The sequence below is a fragment of the Theropithecus gelada genome, chromosome 20, assembly GCF_003255815.1.
Source record: "Theropithecus gelada isolate Dixy chromosome 20, Tgel_1.0, whole genome shotgun sequence".
Taxonomy (NCBI): Eukaryota; Metazoa; Chordata; class Mammalia; order Primates; family Cercopithecidae; genus Theropithecus; species Theropithecus gelada.
Window position 1 is genome coordinate 24,946,420 of NC_037688.1, and position 20,453 is coordinate 24,966,872.

The following is a 20,453-nucleotide window of genomic DNA, read 5'->3' on the forward strand; positions in this document are numbered from 1 at the left end:
AGCGCGCGGCTTCCGCGGCGTGGCTCCCAGTGCCCGGGGAAGAAGCCCTCACCCTCCCTATTCCCAGCAGCCCTGGCCGCCCCGCCCCCGCCGCAGCTGCTGCACCCACCCCCACCCTGCCCGGGCCTTTCTGCACCGTCATCTCCTGCCCCGCCGAGGCTCGACCCGTGAGTGGGGCCGCCCAAAACGGGCCAGACCTGGAGCCCCACTCCCGGCTGTGGGAGGGACGGGAAACCGAGATTGGGCAGAATCAGCGCCCCGTCACCCGCTGCGGACCTCGGGGTGAGGTCTGTGGACCCCGCCCTGCCGCAGGACTCTCAAGCTCTGGGACTGGGTGAGCTCTGGGAGGTAAGGCGTGGGGCGGGGAATCCGTGCGGCCGCACATGCGCAAAGGCTCTTCAGTGTCCCAAGACCCTGGCTTCCCCGCCAAAGAGCCCGCGCAGCTAGTTGGGGTTGGGGGCTAGGACCCAGCTCCACACCCCGCCACATGGCTCTCTGGGAAGCATCGGACCTGTCACCCTCGAAGGACTGGCCGCTAAATAACTTCGGTATTGAGAGCTCTGAGAGCCTCAAAGGGAGGGCCCAGACCAGCTGGAGTCACTACCCCTAGACAGGATAAAGGGCAGGACTTGGGGTCATAGGAGGAGGAGGCTAACATGAAAACAACGTAGGCTGGAGAGAAGGAGGGGGCAATCCAATCTGCACCCTCCCTGTGTCTGTCCCAAGTAGGTGCTGTCCCCCTCTCCCTTCCTATGCCCACCAATTGGAGGGACACTCTTAGGAAGCCTCAGTTGAAGAAAGCAGATAATCTGCACATACACAGTGCAGTGATGTCAGTTAATGCGGTGGTGAGGACATATGTTGTTCACTGGGTACACAGAAGAAGGAACCACCTGCCCTTGGGACACTTAGACATTGGTGTAGACAAGGGAACATTTGAGTCCCGGAGGATGGATAGGTTCATGAAGAGGAGGGAGGGGGGAAAGGATTCCAGTCTTAGCGATCAGCATCAGCAAAGGCTCCGAGGTGCCAGAGGCATAGTGAGTTCTCCCAGCCCTGACTCGTGGAGGGAAGCTGGGAAGGGCCTGGCTGTCCAGAGTGGTGGGAGGAGGCTAGAGTAGCCAGACCAGATACTTTTGGTTCTCTCAGATGGGCAGTGGGGTTGGCGGGGGGAGGTAGATAGGTATTTAGGATGGAATTCTGCTAGACAGGAAAATATAGTTAAGTTCCTCATAGTTCAGGCTGGAGCAAGTAAGATTCCAGTTTTACCACTGAATCTCTGAGCCTGTCTCTTTCCTCATCTGTAAAATAGGAACAGCAATCCTAGCCCAGAGAGTTGTCAAAATCACTGTGCTATGGGTCCTAGTGGAATGGGAGTGAGAGGGGCTCAGAGGAACTGTTACAGGACATGAGGTGACGATGGTGGGGTGGCAAGGCAGGAGCTGATGGAGACTCACTGAGAAGTGAAGCAATACTCATCACAGATGGGACATAAAGGGAGATGGAGGGGCAGGGGGTAGTCCTGGTCTCAGCTTGGTGGCCCGGGGGAAGGGCTTCAATGGGAGGGAGCCAGGGTGTGACGGGGGAGGTATAGCATGACACCAGAGGGTACTGAGAGAGACCTGGGAGGCAGGATGGCAGCTAGGACCAAATCCTCTCTCCCAGAGAAAGTCCAGCCTCCTAGAGCCAGGGAAGGAGGCGGAGGAGGGACAGCAAAAGGAAGAAGAGATGGGAGGATGCCTTGTGAACAAAGCCAAGGCGGGGAGGAAGGGAGGTTTTATGGGGGTGGGGGTGGGCTGAGGGCATGGTCCAAGACCTGATGTCTTTGCCTCCTAATGCCGGGGGTCTTGCTGGCTGGGTAAAGTCACTCATAGGAATGGGCCATAATCCTTGGTTGGCAATAAATGGACAAAGCAACCGAGTGCGGTGGCTCATGTCTGTAATCCCAACACTTTGGCAGGCCAAAGTGGGTGGATCACAAGGTCAGGTGTTCGAGACCAGCCTAGCCAACACTGTGAAACACCGACACCATCTCTACTAAAAACACAAAAAATTAGCTGAGCGTGGTGGCAGGCGCCTGTAGTCTCAGCTACTTGGGAGGTTGAGGTAGGAGAATCACTTGAACCCAAGAGGCGGAGGTTGCAGTGAGGAGAGAATGTGCCACTGCACTCCAACCTGGGCAACAGAGTGAGACTCTGTCTCAAAAAAAAAAAAAAAAAAAGGTTAAAGCAAATTAATTCTCCCTAATAGCTGCTGTTGGTAGAGATAGTCTCTCAAGAGTAATCCCAGCACTTTGGGAGGCTGAGATGGGAGGATCGCTCGAGGCCAGCAGTTCGAGACCAGCCTGGTCAATATAGCAAGACCAGGCCCGGCAGGTGGCTCACGCCTGTAATCCCAGCACTTTGGGAGCCCGAGGCAGGTGGATCACGAAGTCAGGAGTTTGAGACCAGCCTGGCCAACATAGTGAAACCCGTGTCTACTAAAAAAAAATAAAAGAATAAATACAAAAAATATATAGCAAGACCCCACCTCTTAAAACAAAAATTAAAAAAAAAAAGGTCTGGCTTGGTGGTTCACACCTGTAATCCCAGCACTTTGAGAGGCCAAGGCGGGTGGATCTTTTGAAGGCAGGAGTTCAAGACCAGCCTGGCCAATAAGGTGAAACCCTGTCTTTACTAAAAATTCAAAAATTAGCCGGGCATGGTGGTATGCGCATGTAATCCCAGCTACTCTGGAGGCTGAGGCACGAGAATCACTTGAGCCCAGGAGGCAGAGATTGCAGTGAGCCGAGATTGTGCACTGCACTCCAGCCTGGGAACAGCAAAACTCGATCTCAAAAAAAAAAAAAAAGGTCTCTCAAAATAGGGCAATCCATGGAGGAAAATCAGTCCGAGTTCGGCAAGCATTTGTCGGTAGCTTGTGTGAGCTAGGCCCTGGGTACTTCAAGATCAAACAACAAATGTCTGTAGGTCATTCCGAGGTCAGCAGGGAGCCAGGTGGGTCAGCAGGGAGACAGTCACATTGGGAGTTAGGGCTTCAGCAGGGAGACAGGTGGGTCTCAGGTGATGTCAAGAGATCTCGGTCAGAGCTAGGCCTGAAGAAGATTCTGGTATCTCTGCTCAGGAATCAGGGGACCAGGATGGGCCATGAGACCACATTGGCGTTGCATTATGGTGGTGGTGTTGGTGGGAGGGTGTAGAGGCAGGGCTTGTCATGGAAAGTTGGATCTCAGGGTCAAGGTAAGGGGAGAAAGGCAGGGAGGCTCTCAGCACTTTGTGCTCTGGGTGCAGAGGGGACTGGAGGGTAGAGTATGGAAGCAGGGAGCTCTAGTCCTGGGTTCTGCAGGGCCAAAGCAGGAGGCAGAAGGCTGGACTTAATAAGTAGTGAGGATAGTGAGAGAAATATTCAGCAGTCAGACTGGAAAGGACTTGTCTGCAAGCTGGGTGTAGAGTATCAGCATCAATCCTAGGTTTTTCTGCCTGGTTAGGTGGTGAAGCAGATTTGAGAGAAAGACCTTAGTTTGGATAAACGGGGTCTGAACCCGCCTCTGATTAGCTCAGGAGGTCCCGGTTGGGGAGGGCACTCAGAGAGTAGACAGAGTCCTGGGAAAGGCAGGGGAGGAGAAGAGATTCACAGCTGACGTTTGGGGACAGAAGGAGGAGCCTGAGGAGGAGACAGGACAGAAGCGTCTGGAGAGGCAGGAGGACACTGAGTTCCCTGTGTTGGCCTCCAGGTCCTGTGCTTGCGGAGACCACTGGCGGCTGGAATCAAGGTGAACTTAGACCCCAGCCCGGGTGTTCACTGGGGGCAATGAGAGAGAGGTCACAGGCGGCGAGGGTAGGGGAGAGGGCAGCCCTCCATTACTTCTCTCCCCTTTCTCCATGCAGGCCTGACAATGGGCAACGCGCAGGAGCGGCCGTCGGAGACTATAGACCGCGAGAGGAAACGCCTGGTAGAGACATTGCAGGCGGACTCGGGGCTGCTGTTGGACGCGCTGTTGGCGCGAGGCGTGCTCACCGGGCCAGAGTACGAGGCATTGGATGCACTGCCTGATGCCGAGCGCAGGGTGCGCCGCCTACTGCTGCTGGTGCAGGGCAAGGGCGAGGCCGCCTGCCAGGAGCTGCTGCGCTGTGCCCAGCGTACCGCGGGCGCGCCTGACCCCGCCTGGGACTGGCAGCACGTGGGTCCGGGTGAGTGCTCGGGGTGGGGCCTAGGGCAGAGCGGGGACGGGGTGGGGCGGACCAAAGGCCCGGGGAGGGCGGGGTTGTCGTCTCCCCTAGAAGTAGGAGAGTGTGAAACCTCACAGGGATAAATTGAGCCTCAGTCACTCCCACTTCCGCCCCAGGTTACCGGGACCGCAGCTATGACCCTCCATGCCCAGGCCACTGGACGCCGGAGGCACCCGGCTCGGGGACCACATGCCCCGGGTTGCCCAGAGCTTCAGACACCAACGAGGCCGGGGGCCTCGAGGGCTGCGAGGCGGTGCAATCCGGGACCCCAGAGGAACCAGAGCCAGAGCTGGAAGCAGAGGCCTCTGAAGAGGCTGAACTGGAGCCAGAGCCAGAGCTGGAACCCGAGCCTGAAGCAGAACCAGAGCCGGAACTGGAGCCAGAACCGGATCCAGAGCCCGAGCCCGACTTCGAGGAAGGGGACGAGTCGGAAGGTGTGAGGCCGCCCAAACCCTGAGCCAGCTTGGCGGGAGGGCATTGCCTGGGAAGTGGATGTGGGACCCCAACTCTTTGACCACTGTTTCTGTCATCTCTAGATTCCTGAAGGCCAGAACTCTGACTGGCCGTGCTCCGCCCATGCTGGATAGGACCTGGGATGCTGCTGGAGCCGAATGGGATGCCACCAAGGCTCAGTCCAGCCCAGTACTGCTGGAAGTGAATAAACTCCGGAGGGTCCACCGGGACCTGGGCTCTCTCCACGATTCTGGCTATTTGCCCAGGAACAGAGGGTGGGTACCTCTGAGTCCCAGGGACCTGGGCAGCCCCAAGCCTACCACAAGCATCATCCAGTCCTCAGCCCTAATCTGCCCTTAGGAGTCCAGGCTGCACCCTGGAGATCCCAGACTAATCCCCTTAGTGGGACAAGGACCTGACCCTCATGCCCACATACACAACCCATTTCCCCTCATGAGCCACTTGGCAGCCTGTGTAGGTACCAGCTCAACCCCATGCAAGTCCCTGGGCTGAACATGGAGCAAGGGGAGGGTGACTTCTCTCCACGTAGGGAGGGCTTAGAGCTCACAGCCTTGGGAAGTGAGATTAGAAGAGGGGAGCAGAAAGGGACCTTGGGTAGACAGAGGCCACACACATCATTGTCATTACTGTTTTAATTGTCTGGCTTCCCTCTGAACTGGGAGCTCCGTGAGGACTCTGACCAGTAACTTACACAAAAGGCGCTCTATACATATTATAATATATTCAATGACTAAATGAACAAGGACTTTCCAACTGTGTTTCTGAGTTTTACAGATGGGAAAACTAAGGCCAAAGGATAGGAGTGGGGCTCATACAGCTAAGTCTGAAGGGAAACTGGAAGCAGCAACCACCTCTGCACCTCACCTGGTCCAAGAGGGGTTCAGGACTTGGGCCACCAAACTCTAGGGCCTGTCCCTCAGGCGCAATTGCAGCTGCTCCTAGGCTATGCCAACCTCTGCCAGAGACCAGCTGTAAGGGTGTGAGCAAAGACAGGAACAGCAGAGGCCAGTAGAGGGAGTGGTGACAGGGCCAAGGGAGCTCTTGGGCTTGACTCTCAAGGCCTGAATCACTGTGTGTGTGTGTGTGTGTGTGTGTGTGTAATGGGAGTGGGGCTGGGAAAATTGGTGCCTTCCAGGAAGGAATGTCCTGTTCCCCCACCCACAAAACCTTCAGGAGCTGCTGCTCCCAGTCACAGGAAGTAGACCATATAAATATGGAATAAATATATGACCAGTGACAGAGGCAAAATGTCAGAAAGCAGACCCCAGACCAGCTGGGTCTCTACTACCAGGACCCCAGGCTCAGGCCATCAATCACCCCAGGAGAAGAGATCCCAACCCCTACCAGGACCCAGTGAGAGGTAGACAGCACGATTGCTGAAGGAGCACCAAGGGGCCAGGTGAGGGAAGGGAGACTGGAGTACTGGGACAACCAAAGCCATCTCATGCAAGAACAAGTTTCTATTCCCAAACCACCCCCATCCCCATCAATGCTCAGCTCCCTTCCTGCCCCCATGGCTTCCCTCTGCTCAACAGAGAGCTGGAGGCAGGAGGGGGACTCAGTTTGCCAGACATGCTGCTGCAGGTCCCCAGGCCCCAGGGAGGCTAGCAAGGGACACAAACCCTTTGATGTTGCCACTCCTCCTCAAGGAATGCTCCTGCCCTCCCAACACCCCCAAGAAACACCCAGGCCGTGGAAGCACGGAGCAAACAGCTTCATGTTCTCGGGGCCTATCTGGAGCTTCTGTCCAGGGCCTCTGTCTGCAGCCCTCAACGGACATCAGTCGGGTAGCAGGCGACCCAGCTCTGCCTCATCCAGCCGGTTGGTGGCCATGATGTGCTCCAGCTGCTGCCGGTAGCGTGCCAAGTCCTGCATGAAGTGGGGCACCCGGGTATTATCCAGCACCCCATGGGGCCGCAGGTGGTCCACATCCTCATAGGACACCTGCAGGAGGAAGCTGGGCATCAGGCATAGGCAGCGGCCCCTGGCTTTTAGGTAGTGGGTTCCAGCCCACTGCTTACGGCTCACTGCCCTTTGCTCCAGGACTCCCCTCCTGATCCACAATTAGCTACAACGTTTTATACCTCTAGACTCAATCCTTGGTCTTTGCTCTTTCTCTCAATAGTTTCTTTTTGTCATAGATGCCCTACAACCCCACTTCTCTCTCTAGCCCAGCCTCTCGCCTCACCTCCAAACATGGACATCCAACTGCCTCCTTAATGTCTTCCCCTGGATAGCCCTCAGGGTGGCCCCATGTCCAACAGTCAACTCCTGAGTTCCAGCTTATGCCAGCTCCACCCTCTTCATAGTCACCCAGGTCAGATTCCAGGGAGGGGGCTTGGACTCTCACCCTCCCATCATGGTAGCCACGGAGTTAAAAGGATTCCCCTCTCTGAAGAGCTCTCCAGCTCGTCCCTTCATCTCCAACCCAATGGCCACTGCCTGGTTAGGCCAGACCACCATCCCTTCTGCAGGAGTGACAGGAAAGGCCTCCTCCATGCCCCTGCACTCCCTTCCCTAGTCCTCTCTCCAATCCACCTCCCATATGACGTCCAGAAGGAGCCTTCTGAAGCAAATATCAGTGTCAGTCCTCTGCTTAAAGCTCTTCCCACTCCCCGTTGCTTCAGATGAAGTCTGCTTTCCTCGGCCTGGCACAAATGCCAGTGCCAGGGAGTTGCTCCCTGGCCATTTCTGCAGCCTCCTTCCCCTGGCCTTCCCCTGATGGCTCCCTTGGCCTGGAATGCTCACCTCCTTTGAGATGCAGTATTTACATACACCTGCAGCCTCCGTTAAGCACCTGGTTTTGCTGCCAGTCATTTCATCTCCTGTTCTCACTTCCACCCACACTCCCCCCACCACCAGAGGCCTGGCACCCAGCCCTCGGTCTAGCACCAATCCGAGGCTCAGGGAATTCTACAGCGAGGTAGGGAGCTGGCCGGAACCTCTGAAGGTCCACAGCCCCTCACCTTGCCCAGCGAGGTCAGCAGCGGGAAATCGATGGTCTGGCGATGTCGCAGAATGCGCACGATGCCGTCCAGGTACACCTGGTCCTTACTGAAACAACCTGGGAGCGCAGGAAGGCGGTGAGCCCCTCGACTGAGGCCCTGCCCCTCTCCCCGCCCCCACCCCGCTCTAAGCACCTCCCCTGCGCTGGCGCCCACCTGGCAGCGAGGTGTCGGTCTGGCCCCGCTTGGCGCGCACGCAATACTCCCAGCGCACGTCGGCGTCCTGCACGTAGCGCGCCAGGTCCTGGAAGAGCTGACGGAAGGACATGCGCGCGGCGCGGTGGATGGTGTAGTAGAGCAGCGCAGCGCGCCACAAGAACGGCTGCTTGCGGAACAGCACGCTGTGTAGGCTGGCCAGGCCCTCCTCCGTGGGGTTAGCCGGCCGCAGCCCGTACCGCAGCCGGCCCTCCGCGTTGTGCCACGGCTGGCGCGCGTTGTTCACGCCCCGCAGGTAATGGGTGCCTGCGGGGAAGGCGAGGGGAGGCGGCGCTGGGTAGGGCGTTCAGAGACCCGCCTGTGAGCCCAGTCCTGGCCCCTCTCCACCTGGCGGGGCTCTGGCCGCGACACTTCCATCCTCATGCTCCCAAACTCAGGCTCGCACAGAAGCTCTCCCAGCCCCAGGCAGCGTGAAGCTCCTCCTCCGGTGGACTCGCACCCAAGGATCCACAGAGGCTCACATACATGAATCCTCTCCCACCCATCCGTCCCCCACTTTACACCCACGCACCCACACACGTGCACGAACTCTCCCGAATTGACACTGCCCCCAGCCCTCCTGGGCACAAGAATACATATACCACCCTGCCCAACATCCTGGGTGCCCACATCATCTTGAACAGTCACGCTGATGCACCCGGTAAAAAACACCTCTTGCCCAGAGCAATAGGATTCTCGAGGAAGAGGGACAGACAGAGAGGAATAGCAGTGAGTGCCCTGCATCCTCCTGCCCAGCCTGGCCAGTCCCCTCCTAAACCAGGCGCCATGTGTCTTCAAGCCAAGTCCATTCCCAGGATCTGGCCTTCCATCCACCCTGGAGGGCCTGCGTGGCGGGTGGCCTGGTGGGACCCTGAGGCTTCTCCTTCTGGCCTGTCAGGGCCTCACCAGCCTTACCCCCACTGTCGAGAGAAGTCAGAGAGGAAGTGGAGAGAGAAAAATATACCCGAAAGGACCAAGAGATGAGGGCGAGCCCAGAGCATGGGCAGGCATGTTCTGGCCTACCTCTGTGAGCCAGAGGGCGGAGGTAGTTGCTCAGGAAGGGAAAGCCCTGACCTCAGAAGGGAAGGGGTGGAAACAAAAGGGGGAGTTATTGGGGCCCCTCCTTCCCACCCCTCCCAGCTCCCAGGCCCCTTTCATGCCTACCCATCCACCCGGATACCCACACCCTGACCTATCTCATGCCGCAGCATGCCCTCCAACCAGTACTGGCGGGCTCCGGTCAGGTTGATCGCCAATGTGGGCCGGCTGTTCTCCACCATCATCACTGCCTGGGACAGCAGGTCCTCACTCAGCTGCACCACAACCTGCAGGTGGCAGTGCTCTGAGCCATGGCCACCACCCTGGGGCCAGGGTGCAGGTGGACCCAATGATGCCACAGGGCAGCAGGGCCAGACAATTGGCCAGGGCACCCGCGCTTCATCACCTCTGCTCAGAACCAGCTCCCACCTCACTGGGGCAGGGGCAGGGGGGGGTTATGTGTGGAGCTGGACCTGGGGTCACCCACAAGACACCCTGATTTGGGGCATGTAGAGGAAGGGCTCTGCAGGCAAGCTCACCTCCCCGACGCAGCCCTCCTTCTGCATGTATTTGCGCACAATGGACCATATCTGGCACTTGGTGAGCAGCTGCCCCCCGGTGGCAGCCTCAAAGTGTTCATAGGTTCCAAACTTCTCCAGAACAGCCTCAATGATGCCAACTGCCTGTACACGGGGCCACAGTGGCTGGTCAGGACAAGCCCCTTGGGTGGTCAGGGCCAGGGTATGGTGGAGAGGCTGGACTGACCTGATGGATGAACTGTCCAGAGGCCTCGCAGTACTTCTCCAGCACAGCTGTGGGCATGGGCTCCTGGTACTCGAACTGTGGATTGTAGGTGTAATGGGACTGGAAGAACTTGTCCCGCTCACGGTCCATATTGGTTGGCCGCAGGGCCACCAACATGCAGGGGCTCTTGCTGGCACTATGGCCTGCATCCCTTTGAGTCTTAGCAATGTGAGGCAGGGAGGCTGCAGGCCGCAGGGTGCCCCCACCTGGGTTCTGTCCCCGTCCAGGTGGAGGCCGTCCCAGGGTGCCACGTCCCCGCCGGCCAGTACTATTTACAGAGTAGGTGCTCTCACTGCGACGCATGTGGCCACGGTGGCCCAGGTGCATCTGTGAGAAGGGCTGCTGCTCAGGCTCGGGCTGCAGTGCTGGGGGGACTGCCAGAGCCAGGGGCAAGGCCAGGGACTGAGACCAGGGGTACAGTGGTGGCCCATCTCGGTCTGAGGGCTTCAGCCTATGGCGCAGGGATGGGGGACTGGTAGGCGGGCTGGGGGGTGCCTGATCATACGCCTGAGCCCCGGAGTCCAGCACCATTCTGTCTTGGGGGTCACATCCAGCCGGGTCACTCCAACTCCCGACACTGTCGACCTCTGGGGACACAGAAGGGCATGTGGAGACCAGCATGAGTGGGTGTGACCAAACGACCAGCAGGCCCTGTACTCCACATTGCCTCTGCTGGGCCCTTGGTGGGCCCAGGCTCTGCTACCAAGGGTCTGATTGGCTGCAGCGTCCATTGCTTCCAGCAGACTCACCCGAGTATGCTGGGCCGGGGGAAAGCACTTTTTTCTTTTTGCTCTTTGAGACGGGGTCTTGCTCTGTCACCCAAGGTGGAGTGTAGTGCAATGATCGTAGCTCATTGCAGCCTCCAACTCCTGGCCTCAAGTAGTCCTCCCGCCTCAGCCTCCCAAAGTGCTGGAATTAAACACGTGAGCCACCGCACCCAGCCGAAAGCAAGTTTTAAACACCCACCTAGATGGTGGTTACTGGAATCCTTTCAGCCTGAGCTCCTGAAGGCAAGGACTGAGCCCCTTACTCGTGATTCTAACCTCTGTACTCAGCACTCACTTAATCTGGGAGGTGGTACAGTGTGGCTTCAGCTGCCTGGGCAGATTAGGTAGGTAAGAAAGCCTCAGGGGCTGCCTTCTGCCTATGGCATCTTCTCAGTGCCACCCCTGCCCACCCATCTGGCTTTACCCACATCATCCTGCCCCTTTGGCCTCAGTCAGTTTCAATGTCTGAGGGCCCCATGCTTACACCAGTACCCCCCAGAATGCCTTCTCTCCTCTGAGCCATCTGTTGAAATCCAAGTTAGAATCTGCTTTTGGGGAACAGAAGGAAGCTTCAGCAAATCCAAGCCAATCCCTGGCTTGTCACCTATCTGAGGAATCTTTCCAGTGGTCATCCAAAGCGAGTGTCAGGGCGCTCACCCTGACTCTGTTCCAGGACTCAGTCCAATCTTGTCTCTCCCCAGAGACTGCCTAGAGAGGCTGCAGCTGCTGAGCTTCCTTGCCTGCTCAGCGACTCACTTCCATCACTTCCTACATCATCAATCTCTTCCTCTCTACTGGAGTCTTTCCATCAGCGTAAACACATGCTGTTATTTCTCCATCTTAAAAAACAAAACAAAACCCTCACTAGAACCCATACTCCTCCAGCTACAGCCCCACTGCATCTTCCTCCATCTGCTGCTATTGCAGCACATACCTGTAGTCATCTATACCCAGTCTGCAGTTCCTTCTTTCCTGTTCTCTCTTAAATACACTCCAATTAGCCTTTTATTCCCGGCACTCCATCCAAATTGATCTAATCAAGGTCACCAATGACCAGCAATGACCTTCATATTGATCAGCACCCGATACAGTTAATCACTGCATCCTGGAGGCCAGGCAGGGTGGCTCACGCCTGTAATCCCAGCACTTTGGGAGGCTGAGGTGGGCGGATCACCTGAGGTTGGGAGTTTGAGACCAGCCTGACCAACATGGAGAAACCCCGTCTCTACTAAAAATACAAAATTAGCTGGGCGTGGTGGCACATGTCTGTAATCCTAGCTACTCAGGAGGCTGAGGTAAGAGAATCGCTTGAACCTGGGAGGCGGAGGTTGCAGTGAGCCAAGATTGCACCACTGCACTCCAGCCTGGGCAACAACAGCGAAACTCCGTCTCAAAAAAAAAAAAAAAATCACTGCATCCTGGAAACATGCTGTCCACTTGGTTTTCCAAAGACACTCGAACTTAGTTCTCCTCCTACCTTGCTGGTCATCCCTATCTCCCTGACCTCTTAACACTGTAACGCTCCAGGATTTGTCTATGGAAACTTCTCCATTTATGTTCACGCCCTAGGTGTTCTCATCCACTCTCGTGGTTTTAAATACAGTAGCTCAGACTTCTTCCATAAAAACTTTAGACCAGTGTTGCCAATTTCGGTGCAATTTGACATAGTGTCTATTTGCCCAGGCTGGTCTTGAATTCCTGGCCTCAAGCGATCTTCCCACCTCAGCTTTCCAAGTAGCTGGAACCAAAGGCACATGCCATCATGTCCAGCTTCAGTGCACTGTCGTCACTTGAATGTTTAACAGGCATATCAAACAGAATATGTCCTCTGTCTGGGATGTTCCTCCCCCTATATAATGGCATGGGTCACTTTCTCACTTTCCTCAAATCTCTGCATCAATACCATGTTATTAGAAAAGCCTCTCTAACACACCCTCTATAAAATAGTAAACCTCCTCTCCCCTCTCCACTATCTTCCCTTCCCCAAATTATTGTTCTCTCTAGCAGTCATCACCATCACTTCAGTACACTTTATATTTGAATGATAGGTATATTGATAGTTATCTGTTTTATCCTTTCCATCATTCACAGCTATGTCCCCAGAACACAGAACAGTGCCTGGCCCGCAGCAGTTGCTCAATAAATAAATGAATCCAAGAGCCCTTCTTTCAGAACTAGAATTATTCCTTCCCTGCACTTTGCTTCCCTATCTAGACCTCATCTTCCCCCTCTCCACTCCCCTCTACCCTGCCTAATGACCAGCTGCTTGAAAAGACTACAGGTCCCAGGTTTCACTCCCTTTAACTAACTGTACACTTTTTTGGACTCCTCATCCCTTTACAGGCTTCTGCCTGGCCCAGTCCCCTCCATCTCCCCTTCTTTCATTCGACATACCTCCTTGAAATTACCAGAATACGCCTGTTTCTTTCACGTCTCAGGTCCTTCCGCCAAGAATGCCTTTGCAATATATTCCTGGAGCAAACTCAACCATTCTTCAAGGCTCAGTTTAGGCCTCACTTCCTCCAGGAAGCCTTCCCCGCATCTAGTGTCCCACTGCTTCGGCGACTTCTTTACTCAGAGCTGTCACTGTCGGAGCCTAGGTCCGTGTTCTCCCACCATCCCCTGAACTCCCCGAAGGCAGGAACGGGGTCTGATTCAACCCCCTGTACCAAGCACCCAGCACTAGGTGCATAATGAATGAAGGATGGATGGGGGAGGAGCCCTCGACTACTAAAGGCGGGGTCTGGTGACAAATGAGAGGGTGTGGCCTGTGCGGATAAGAAGCCCCGGGAGAGGACAAGGTGAAGAGCCAATGGGGAACCAGGAATTGAGGAGGGGCGTGACCTGTAGCCAATAAACGGTGGGGGATAAGGCGAAGGGCGTGTCCAATGGAGGGTGGGGCCAGGAGACAATGGAGTGGAGGGTTCTCCGGGAGATCAGGAAAGGTCGCGTCGCGCGCCTGCCCCCGGCGTTTGGGGGGGGTCCGTGCGCGTGCGGTGCCCCCACCTGTTCGCCCTTTATCTTGCCGCCCGCCGCTCCAGCTCTGCTACACCAGCCACCGGCCGCCCGGCCGGCGGGAGCCGACGCCGATGACGTACGTCCTCGGGCGCGCGCACGCTCTTACGAAAGCGGGGAGCTTCTCGTCAGTCTCCACGGCGGCGCGTCCCCGAAGCCGCTGGGAGCGAAGCCAGGCAGGGCTGAGGGGGTGGTGTTCGTGGTCCTGGGCCCCCTTCCCAAGGCCCCAGCGAGTCTGGGCTTCAGGGGCTCCCAGGTGGCCAGGGCGGCCGAGACTCTTGCTCACGGCCTGGGCGCTGAGACGTGGGGGCGTAGCCTGCGGCCTCGGGAACGCAGTCCGCACAGAGGGCAAATGCCTGCATAAGCGGGGCGCAGCCCGTGTACCAGGTCGGGAGCCAGGATACTTTAAGCGTGTCACTGTGCAAGGATTCCCTGAACCCTCATGGGCACTTTTATTCCATCCCACCTTCCCCAACACACACACACTCAGGCGTCCGGGAGCCGTGGTTTATTCTGAGAGCAGCCGGGCACGGGCGCAGGACCCCGAGGGCAGGCAGGAGGCCGGCGCGGGCGCTGGGGCGGGCACGAGGCTGAAGAGGGCGCGGCGGCTAGCGCGGGGCGAGGGCGGCAGCGCAGCCTGAAGCGAGCTGAGAGCGGCCAGTTGCTGCTCCCGGGACAAGTCACCGCGCAGGCCCAAGAGGGCGGAGACGTGGTCCTCGCTGCAGGGGCACCAAGGAGGCGTGTCAGCCCCGTTCTCCCCGCCCTCCGGCTTCTCCTCCCTCCTGGACCCCCGTCCGCACCTCACGTCGGGAAACTGTTGCTGCAGGCCAGCCACCTCCAGGCCCAGCAGCGCGGGGTCGCGGAGGTTTAGCAGCTCTCTCAGGGCGAGCAGCACCGGCGCGCAGTGCGCGTTCTCCTCCAGGCCCTGAGCACGTCGGGGTAGGGTCTCGCGCCAGCCCTCGTCTCCCACCCAACCACTGAGACTCCCGCCCGTCTGCCCGCCAAGAAACTCTCACCAAACCGAGGAAAAGCTGCTGAAGCTGGGCGGCATCCTGCCGCAGGCGCTCGGCCGCCTGGGTCCTCTCGTCCGCTCCGCGGCACACCAGGCGGCCTTGCATCAGCGCGCGCAGGTACTGGAGCACCACTGCGCGCTCGGCCTCAGCCAGTAGCAGCTGCGGGGAGGCAATCAGGTGGGTGCAGGTCGCCTCTCTCACCCGCGCCGCCCCTTCCCCAGCCTTTTCCCCCAACACACCTGAACCGTGGGGTTCCGCACGCGCCCGAAGTCCCGGCAGAAACGCCCCGTCCGTTCGCACACACTTTCCAGCAGCTCAGGGCTCGACAGCCACTGGCGTGAGGGCAGGTTCGCGAACAGGGGCTGGGGAAATGATCCAGACCTGGCATTGCCGCGGAGAACCCCATTGTACGCTGTACCGCCACCTCTCCACCTCCTTCTCCCATCCTGACCTGAAAGAGGCCTCACCTGGAGCTCCACCTGCAGCGCCTCCAACACCAGGCGGCAGATCCTCTTCTGTAACTTGTCCAGCGCAGCTTCCACCGGAGCCAAGGCCCCTGAAGGCGCCCCGTCCAGCTGCAGGACAGACACTGAGGAGCTGGACCGAGCAAAACTACGGCTTCAGGACCAAGGCCAAGGCCCGCATGGCCCTCGGTGGTCCAGCCCCTCCGGCGCCACCTTGTGGGGCAAGTGTTGATGGGAGGGAGCGAGAACAGCGCCTCCCTGCACTTCTGGTCTCAGGCATGGACCAGGGCTGGGAGGCGGCGCTCGGCGAGCTACAAAGGACACAGCCCAGCGGGGACCTGCCTCTAATTCGCGGTGCGACCTTGAGCAAAACATTCTTTCTGTTTCTGTTTCCTCATTCGTAAAGGGAGGGAACTATCCCAGTGAGGAAGGAGTAAAAATCATCACTAACTTGTTTTCCTTGCCCCCACCAAAAAGAACATACCACCCAAGAGGAAGGGAGTGTGTGTGTGTGTGTACACACAGCTGTAACCCCAGATATTACTGGCACAGAGTAGGGCCTTGAAATATTCGCTGGACGAATGAGCAATTGACATCATGTGCCAGGCACTATGGTAGGCACTTGACATGTTATCTCATGTGATTCTCGGAACATTCCGTTAGTTCCCACATAATACTAATGAGAAAAGTGAGATTCAGAGAGATTAGGTAACCCATCCAAGGTCATATAACTAGTAATTAGCAGAACTAGAATTGGAACCCCAGGGCGATGTGAGTCCAAAGTCCCTAGTGTCCTAGTGTGGGCTGGGCCCATACACAATAGGTACTCAATAGGGGGTTAGTGAAGGTGGGGTTCCCCAGGGGCCTTCTGGTACCTGAGTGCTGACTGGTGGTTGAGGGCGGCCAGTAGGTAGGGCACGTAATGAGGGACCATTGCTTTCCCCCTGAGGTGGTCTCGGGAGAATCGGATCAGAGCGTCACTGAAGCTGCAATGGGCAGAGGTGGCTCCTGGACTTGCTGCCATGCTGGCACCCCCACAGCCCCAGTCCCTGGTACTCCTGTCCCACCTCCAAGATACCCAAGTCCTGGTTTGAAAGAGCCCTTTCCCTGTGATATGTCTTATTCACTCAGAGTCCCTTTCGGCTGCCTGGGGAGCAGGGATAGGGATCAGGAATGGGTCAGTGCCTCGACAGACCTCCTCAGGAATATGCCCAGTTCTGACAGTGCCATGCCATGCACTCGCTGTTGTAGTGACTCACTGACCAGGCTGGCCACACGAATGTTCTCTTCCAGGATCTGCAGGCAGAAATGAGCAGCCATCAGCAAAGCCTCCCTCCTTTCTCTCCTCCCCATTGCCCCATGGAGGGTGCCTGCCTGTCTGGCCACTTCCCACCTACCTGCAGCACGATGGCTGGCATTGGTGAGTAATAGGAGCCAGACGGGTCCGTGTTGGGCCCCTGCTCCCGGCCCCACTCAGCTACCTCCCCATCCAGTGCATTCTGCAGCCACTGGGACACGCTTGCCTGGAGGGAGGGGCCAGGGGCAAAGGAATGTAGCAGGGATCTGACCCTGCCGGAGATGGGTAGACATTCCACTCTGCAGATAAAGATAAAGGCCCACAGCAGATGCATAGGACTGCTCTGGACCTTTGCCTCAACTACTCACCTGGACGTTGGCCACAAATGTTGCCTCCAGCTGCTCAATGTTCTCCAAGGTCAGGAGGGGCTCCAGCTGCGACACATCAGCCTCAGGCCCCAACTCCAGGCTCCCCATCATTTCCTGCCTGGAGATAGGTGGCCTGGTGTCACACCAAGTCCCCAGCCTCTGATCCCCCACATCCCGCCGCCCCAAAGGCACTGACCCCAGGTATACATGCAGTGCCCAGTGCAGCAAGGCGAAGGCATCCGCAGCTTCCAGCTCAGGCCCTGCAAGGAGGTGCTGCAGGCTGCGGCGCAGACCGCTATGCAGTGTGTGGGCCCATAGCTGGACCACATTGTACTGCGGCGGGCAGCAAGGCGCTACTAGTGCCTCAGCTGTGGCCAACTCAACTGGCAGGGCCACTCGCAGAGCCTCCAGCCACCCTGGTAGGGCACCTGGCGCAGGCAGCAGAGGTGACCCAAAGTGGGTCTGCTCCAGGCCCTCCTGTAGTGCCCTCAGACAGCGCTGCCGCCAGTCCCGGGGGACCTGGCCCAGGGGGGTTATTCGTCCAGTCTCCACCTCCGCCACACGCACAGCAGCCACCAGCAGGGCTGGGTCCTCCCGTGCCAGCTTCCCCGCGGCCCCTGCAGCTGCTTCCACAGCCTGGCCCAGTGCCTCGAACAGAAGGTCCAGCCCCTGGAAGACTGGCAACTCCAGGCCCCCCAGGGGTGCCCACGTATCCTCTCGCAGCTGCTCCAGCTCCCGAAGGCTCATATATGCCTCCAAGAACTGTTGGGCATCAATCAGGGTCTGTGTGTGGGCCACTGCAGCTGGCACTAATGAGAGTGGAAAGGAGATGGCCCTGGGTCTCAGCCTTCCCACCGCCTCAATGTGTACGGCAGGGGATACTGAGGCCCAGGGCTGGGGTGATGTATAAAATATTTAATAACCAGTAGAGTAGAGTAAGCTGGGCACAGTGGCTCATGCCTGTAATCCCAGCACTTCGGGAGGCCAAGGTGGGCAGATCACTTGAGGTCAGGAGTTTGAGACCAGCCTGGCCAACATGGTGAAATCCCATCTCTACTAAAAATACAAAAATTAGACAGGCATAGTGGCCTGTAATGCCAGCTACTTGCGAGACTGAGGCAGGAGGATCGCTTGAACCTGGGATATGGAGGTTGCAGTGAACTGAGATCACACCACTGCACTCCAGCCTGGGCGACAGAGTGAGACTGTCTCAAAAACAAAACAAAACAAAAAATGAACAAAAAACCATAAATACATAAAAAAAAAAAAATCCAGTAGAGTACTGGCCAATCTAAGAGGATCTTGGCAATGTCCTGGTGGGCCAGAGGTCAACCCATGAGCTCATGGAACATGAGGAAGCTGAGGATCCCGGAGGGAAGGCAGGGGAGATCGGGGGGTCCTGCCAGTACTCACTCAGCCACTCTGTAGGGAAAAGTTTCAATATACTGATAACCAGGTAGCCAGAGTCATGTGACTGGGTGTCTGTCCTGACTCAAGCATCCCACATGTGGGAATCCCAGGATGAGTTGATTTGCACCCTGCCTCATAGGCCATGGGAAGCCCGGGCTACTCTCTGGGAGGTCCCTGGTGTGCCCCTCTTTACAGTTCCCCATCTAGTACCCCAGCCCCTTCATTAGGGATGGGTGTTTGTGGACTGACTATTGGAGGCTGAGGCCCCGGGTCCCTGCACGCTCACCTGCCCGCAGCCGAGGCAGCAAGTGAGACATGGCCTGCAGTTGCTTGTACTGGGCAACCCGCTCCCGTAGGGGCTGCAGAGTCCGTAAGGCCTGGGACATGCCCTGGAGCAACCCACGGGCCTGGCTCAGGGCCTCCCGGGTTCCCTGCACCGCCTCAATGGCCTGGGCCAGCTGCCACACACCAGTCTGCACGCCTTCCAGGTATGACTGCACCACTGACTGTGGAGAGATGGAGCCAGTGAGACCAGGCCAGCCCTGCAGCACAGTCCCAGCACCGGCACCCCCCACCCCATGCCTACCTTGAGGCGTGCTTCCAGGGAGCAGGTACGCTGCACCTCGCGGCTGCGGTACTGGCCTAGCCTGGCCAGCTGCTCCGGCCGGTAGAAGATGCCCGAGGCCCACTTAAGCGCTGCACCCCGGGCCAGCTGCTCTGCCCGCTCCTGCTCCGGCCACTCAGGCCCTGGGCAGGAAGAGCCTGGGCAGCCGTGTAGTTAGGGAAGGAGGGCCCAGTGCCCCCAGTCCCAGCTTTCTTATTTATTTCTTTGTTTGTTTATTGAGACGGAGTCTCGCTCTGTTGCCCAGGCTGGAGTGCAGTGGTGCAATCTCGGTTCCCTGCAACCTCTACCTCCCAGGTTCAAGTGATTCTCCTGCCTCAGCCTCCCGAGGAGCTGGGATTATAGGCGTGCGCCATCACGCCCAGCTAGTTTTTGTATTTTTAGTAGAGACAGGGTTTCACTATATTGGCCAGGTTGGTTTCGAGCTCCTGACCTCAGGTCATCCGCCCATCTTGACCTCCCAAAGTGTTGGGATTACAGGCGTGAGCCACCGCGCCCAGCCAGTCCTATCTTTGTTGCCATCATTCCTCCCCCAGTCCACCCAGAAGGTTCATACCAGGGGACAACTCCGGCTGCATCTCATCCTTGGCTGCTGAGTCCATTGCCGGCCTGGAGGAGCCAGAGCTGAGGTGGGCCCGGGGCAAGCAGGCAGAGTAGATGCCCCTCTGAGCTGCTGCCTCTGTCTAAGCCCTTCTGAGAAGGAGGAAGAAGGTTCTTCCTGGCCCTCTCAGGAAGTGAGAGGGAGGGGGTGTGATGCGGAGGGCACCTGGGAGGCTTTGCCTGCTAGGTTTCCCAGTCGTGCCTCCTGCAGATGTCAAGCGAGTCAGGGTGGGCACAGGCCTCCACTGGACCCTGGTCCTGCTCTGAGCTGCACAGGACAGTTTGATACAAAACTTACCAGATTTGATCAGGCGTCCAGTTCTCCCTCCACAAATGACCTTGGCCTTGAGAGCTGCCCGATGCAGCTGGGCACGCCTGCCACTTGCTCACAGGGCCTGGGCAACTCCAGCTGACTCCAGTGTGCAGCTAAATTCCTCTCCCCAAAGAAATCTCTCTCCCACTCCCCAGCCCAGAAGCCCCTTCTTCCCACCAAGGCTCCTCCCTCCCCAAGGCCATCAACAGAAAGGAAGGAAGCTGAGTCGCTGGCATTTTATTCCCAACAGGAAAGAGTGTCTGCACGGAGGGTGGGGAGGGCTGGGCGACACTTCCCTGAGGGGTGGAGGGGTGGGGTGTACTTGTATTCAACCAGTCTTGACCAGCCCACCCAGAACCTCTTAGTGCTCAGGAGAGGAGACAGGGATTTGCTAGACTTGGCCTCAAGCTGGGGTGGTGGGCAGGGTGTGTAGATATGGATGCAGACGACATCAACAGTACAGGATGAAAACTGTGTTGGTCAGCCTCTGAGGAGGATGTGTACCTCTGCGGAGGCGTGAGAGGTGGCAGGCTGTTGTGAAGAGGGGTGTGGTGGGGGATGGCAGGAGAGGGTCATGAAAGCTGTATTTTGTTTTGTTTTGTTTTAGACAGGGTCTCGATCTGTCACCAAGGCTGGAGTACAGTGGCACCATCATAGCTCACGGCAGCCTTCTGGGCTCAAGTGATCTGCCTGCCTCAGCCTCCCAAAGTGTTGGGATTACAGGCGTGAGTCACCGCAACTGGGCAGCTGTGTTTATCTTGAGAGTTATAGGGAGCCAGGGAAGGGACTATAAGGTGGTAATAATTTAGTGGATGTTCAGTCCACCACCCAAATCCACC

The 20,453-nt window shown here is 57.6% G+C and overlaps 3 protein-coding genes across 9 annotated transcripts; 1 reads left to right on the plus strand and 2 right to left on the minus strand.

Moving 5' to 3' along the window:
• Positions 1–89: 89 nt before the first annotated feature.
• NOL3 (nucleolar protein 3) lies at positions 90–5,456 on the plus strand. 5 transcript variants are annotated; one of them, XM_025371026.1, is made up of 6 exons: positions 90–167; positions 730–1,040; positions 3,588–3,772; positions 3,888–4,190; positions 4,346–4,663; positions 4,766–5,456. In XM_025371026.1, exons 4-6 carry the CDS (start codon positions 3,896–3,898, stop codon positions 4,771–4,773), a joined length of 621 nt encoding a protein of 206 aa, XP_025226811.1. In that variant the 5' UTR covers positions 90–167; positions 730–1,040; positions 3,588–3,772; positions 3,888–3,895; the 3' UTR covers positions 4,774–5,456. The 5 variants fall into 5 exon arrangements, with proteins under 5 accessions (XP_025226811.1, XP_025226814.1, XP_025226813.1 ...); XM_025371029.1 differs by having other exon boundaries at positions 730–832; positions 3,734–3,772; XM_025371027.1 differs by having other exon boundaries at positions 141–1,040; positions 4,766–5,453.
• On the minus strand, positions 5,323–13,627 carry KIAA0895L (KIAA0895 like). Of its 2 annotated transcripts, XM_025371024.1 has the most exons (8): positions 12,907–13,627; positions 11,269–11,351; positions 9,707–10,332; positions 9,481–9,624; positions 9,096–9,228; positions 7,865–8,170; positions 7,670–7,767; positions 5,323–6,647 (listed from the first exon to the last, which is right to left on the minus strand). In XM_025371024.1, the coding sequence occupies exons 3-8, from the start codon at positions 10,274–10,276 to the stop codon at positions 6,483–6,485; spliced, it is 1,416 nt and encodes a 471-aa protein (XP_025226809.1). In that variant the 5' UTR covers positions 10,277–10,332; positions 11,269–11,351; positions 12,907–13,627; the 3' UTR covers positions 5,323–6,482. The 2 variants fall into 2 exon arrangements, with proteins under 2 accessions (XP_025226809.1, XP_025226807.1); XM_025371022.1 differs by lacking the exon at positions 11,269–11,351 and having other exon boundaries at positions 6,144–6,647; positions 12,907–13,588.
• A 319-nt stretch (positions 13,628–13,946) lies between these two features.
• On the minus strand, positions 13,947–19,827 carry EXOC3L1 (exocyst complex component 3 like 1). Of its 2 annotated transcripts, none has more exons than XM_025371020.1 (14): positions 19,600–19,827; positions 19,258–19,310; positions 18,666–18,826; positions 18,366–18,585; positions 16,866–17,478; positions 16,670–16,787; positions 16,402–16,527; positions 16,200–16,300; positions 15,880–15,990; positions 15,008–15,137; positions 14,780–14,902; positions 14,544–14,699; positions 14,328–14,452; positions 13,947–14,246 (listed from the first exon to the last, which is right to left on the minus strand). In XM_025371020.1, the coding sequence occupies exons 2-14, from the start codon at positions 19,301–19,303 to the stop codon at positions 14,036–14,038; spliced, it is 2,241 nt and encodes a 746-aa protein (XP_025226805.1). In that variant the 5' UTR covers positions 19,304–19,310; positions 19,600–19,827; the 3' UTR covers positions 13,947–14,035. The 2 variants fall into 2 exon arrangements, with proteins under 2 accessions (XP_025226805.1, XP_025226806.1); XM_025371021.1 differs by having other exon boundaries at positions 19,258–19,394; positions 19,600–19,754.
• Positions 19,828–20,453: the final 626 nt, after the last annotated feature.

Bases quoted from the DNA above. Each gene is read 5' to 3' on its own strand.
- NOL3 (XM_025371025.1), top strand. From the start codon at position 3,896: ATGGGCAACGCGCAGGAGCGGCCGTCGGAGACTATAGACCGCGAGAGG. The intron at 4,181-4,345 runs GTGGGTCCGGGT...CTTCCGCCCCAG, and splicing joins CCGCCTGGGACTGGCAGCAC to GTTACCGGGACCGCAGCTAT. The intron at 4,664-4,765 runs GTGTGAGGCCGC...TGTCATCTCTAG, and splicing joins GGAAGGGGACGAGTCGGAAG to ATTCCTGAAGGCCAGAACTC.
- KIAA0895L (XM_025371024.1), bottom strand. From the start codon at position 10,276: ATGGTGCTGGACTCCGGGGCTCAGGCGTATGATCAGGCACCCCCCAGC. The intron at 9,229-9,480 runs GTGAGCTTGCCT...TGCCACCTGCAG, and splicing joins AGGAGGGCTGCGTCGGGGAG to GTTGTGGTGCAGCTGAGTGA. The intron at 6,648-7,669 runs GTGAGGGGCTGT...TTCCTCCTGCAG, and splicing joins TGCTGACCTCGCTGGGCAAG to GTGTCCTATGAGGATGTGGA.
- EXOC3L1 (XM_025371020.1), bottom strand. From the start codon at position 19,303: ATGGACTCAGCAGCCAAGGATGAGATGCAGCCGGAGTTGTCCCCTG. The intron at 18,827-19,257 runs GTATGAACCTTC...CTTCCTGCCCAG, and splicing joins GCAGCCGGAGTTGTCCCCTG to GGCCTGAGTGGCCGGAGCAG. The intron at 14,700-14,779 runs GTGTGTTGGGGG...GCCTCCCCGCAG, and splicing joins TGCGGAACCCCACGGTTCAG to CTGCTACTGGCTGAGGCCGA.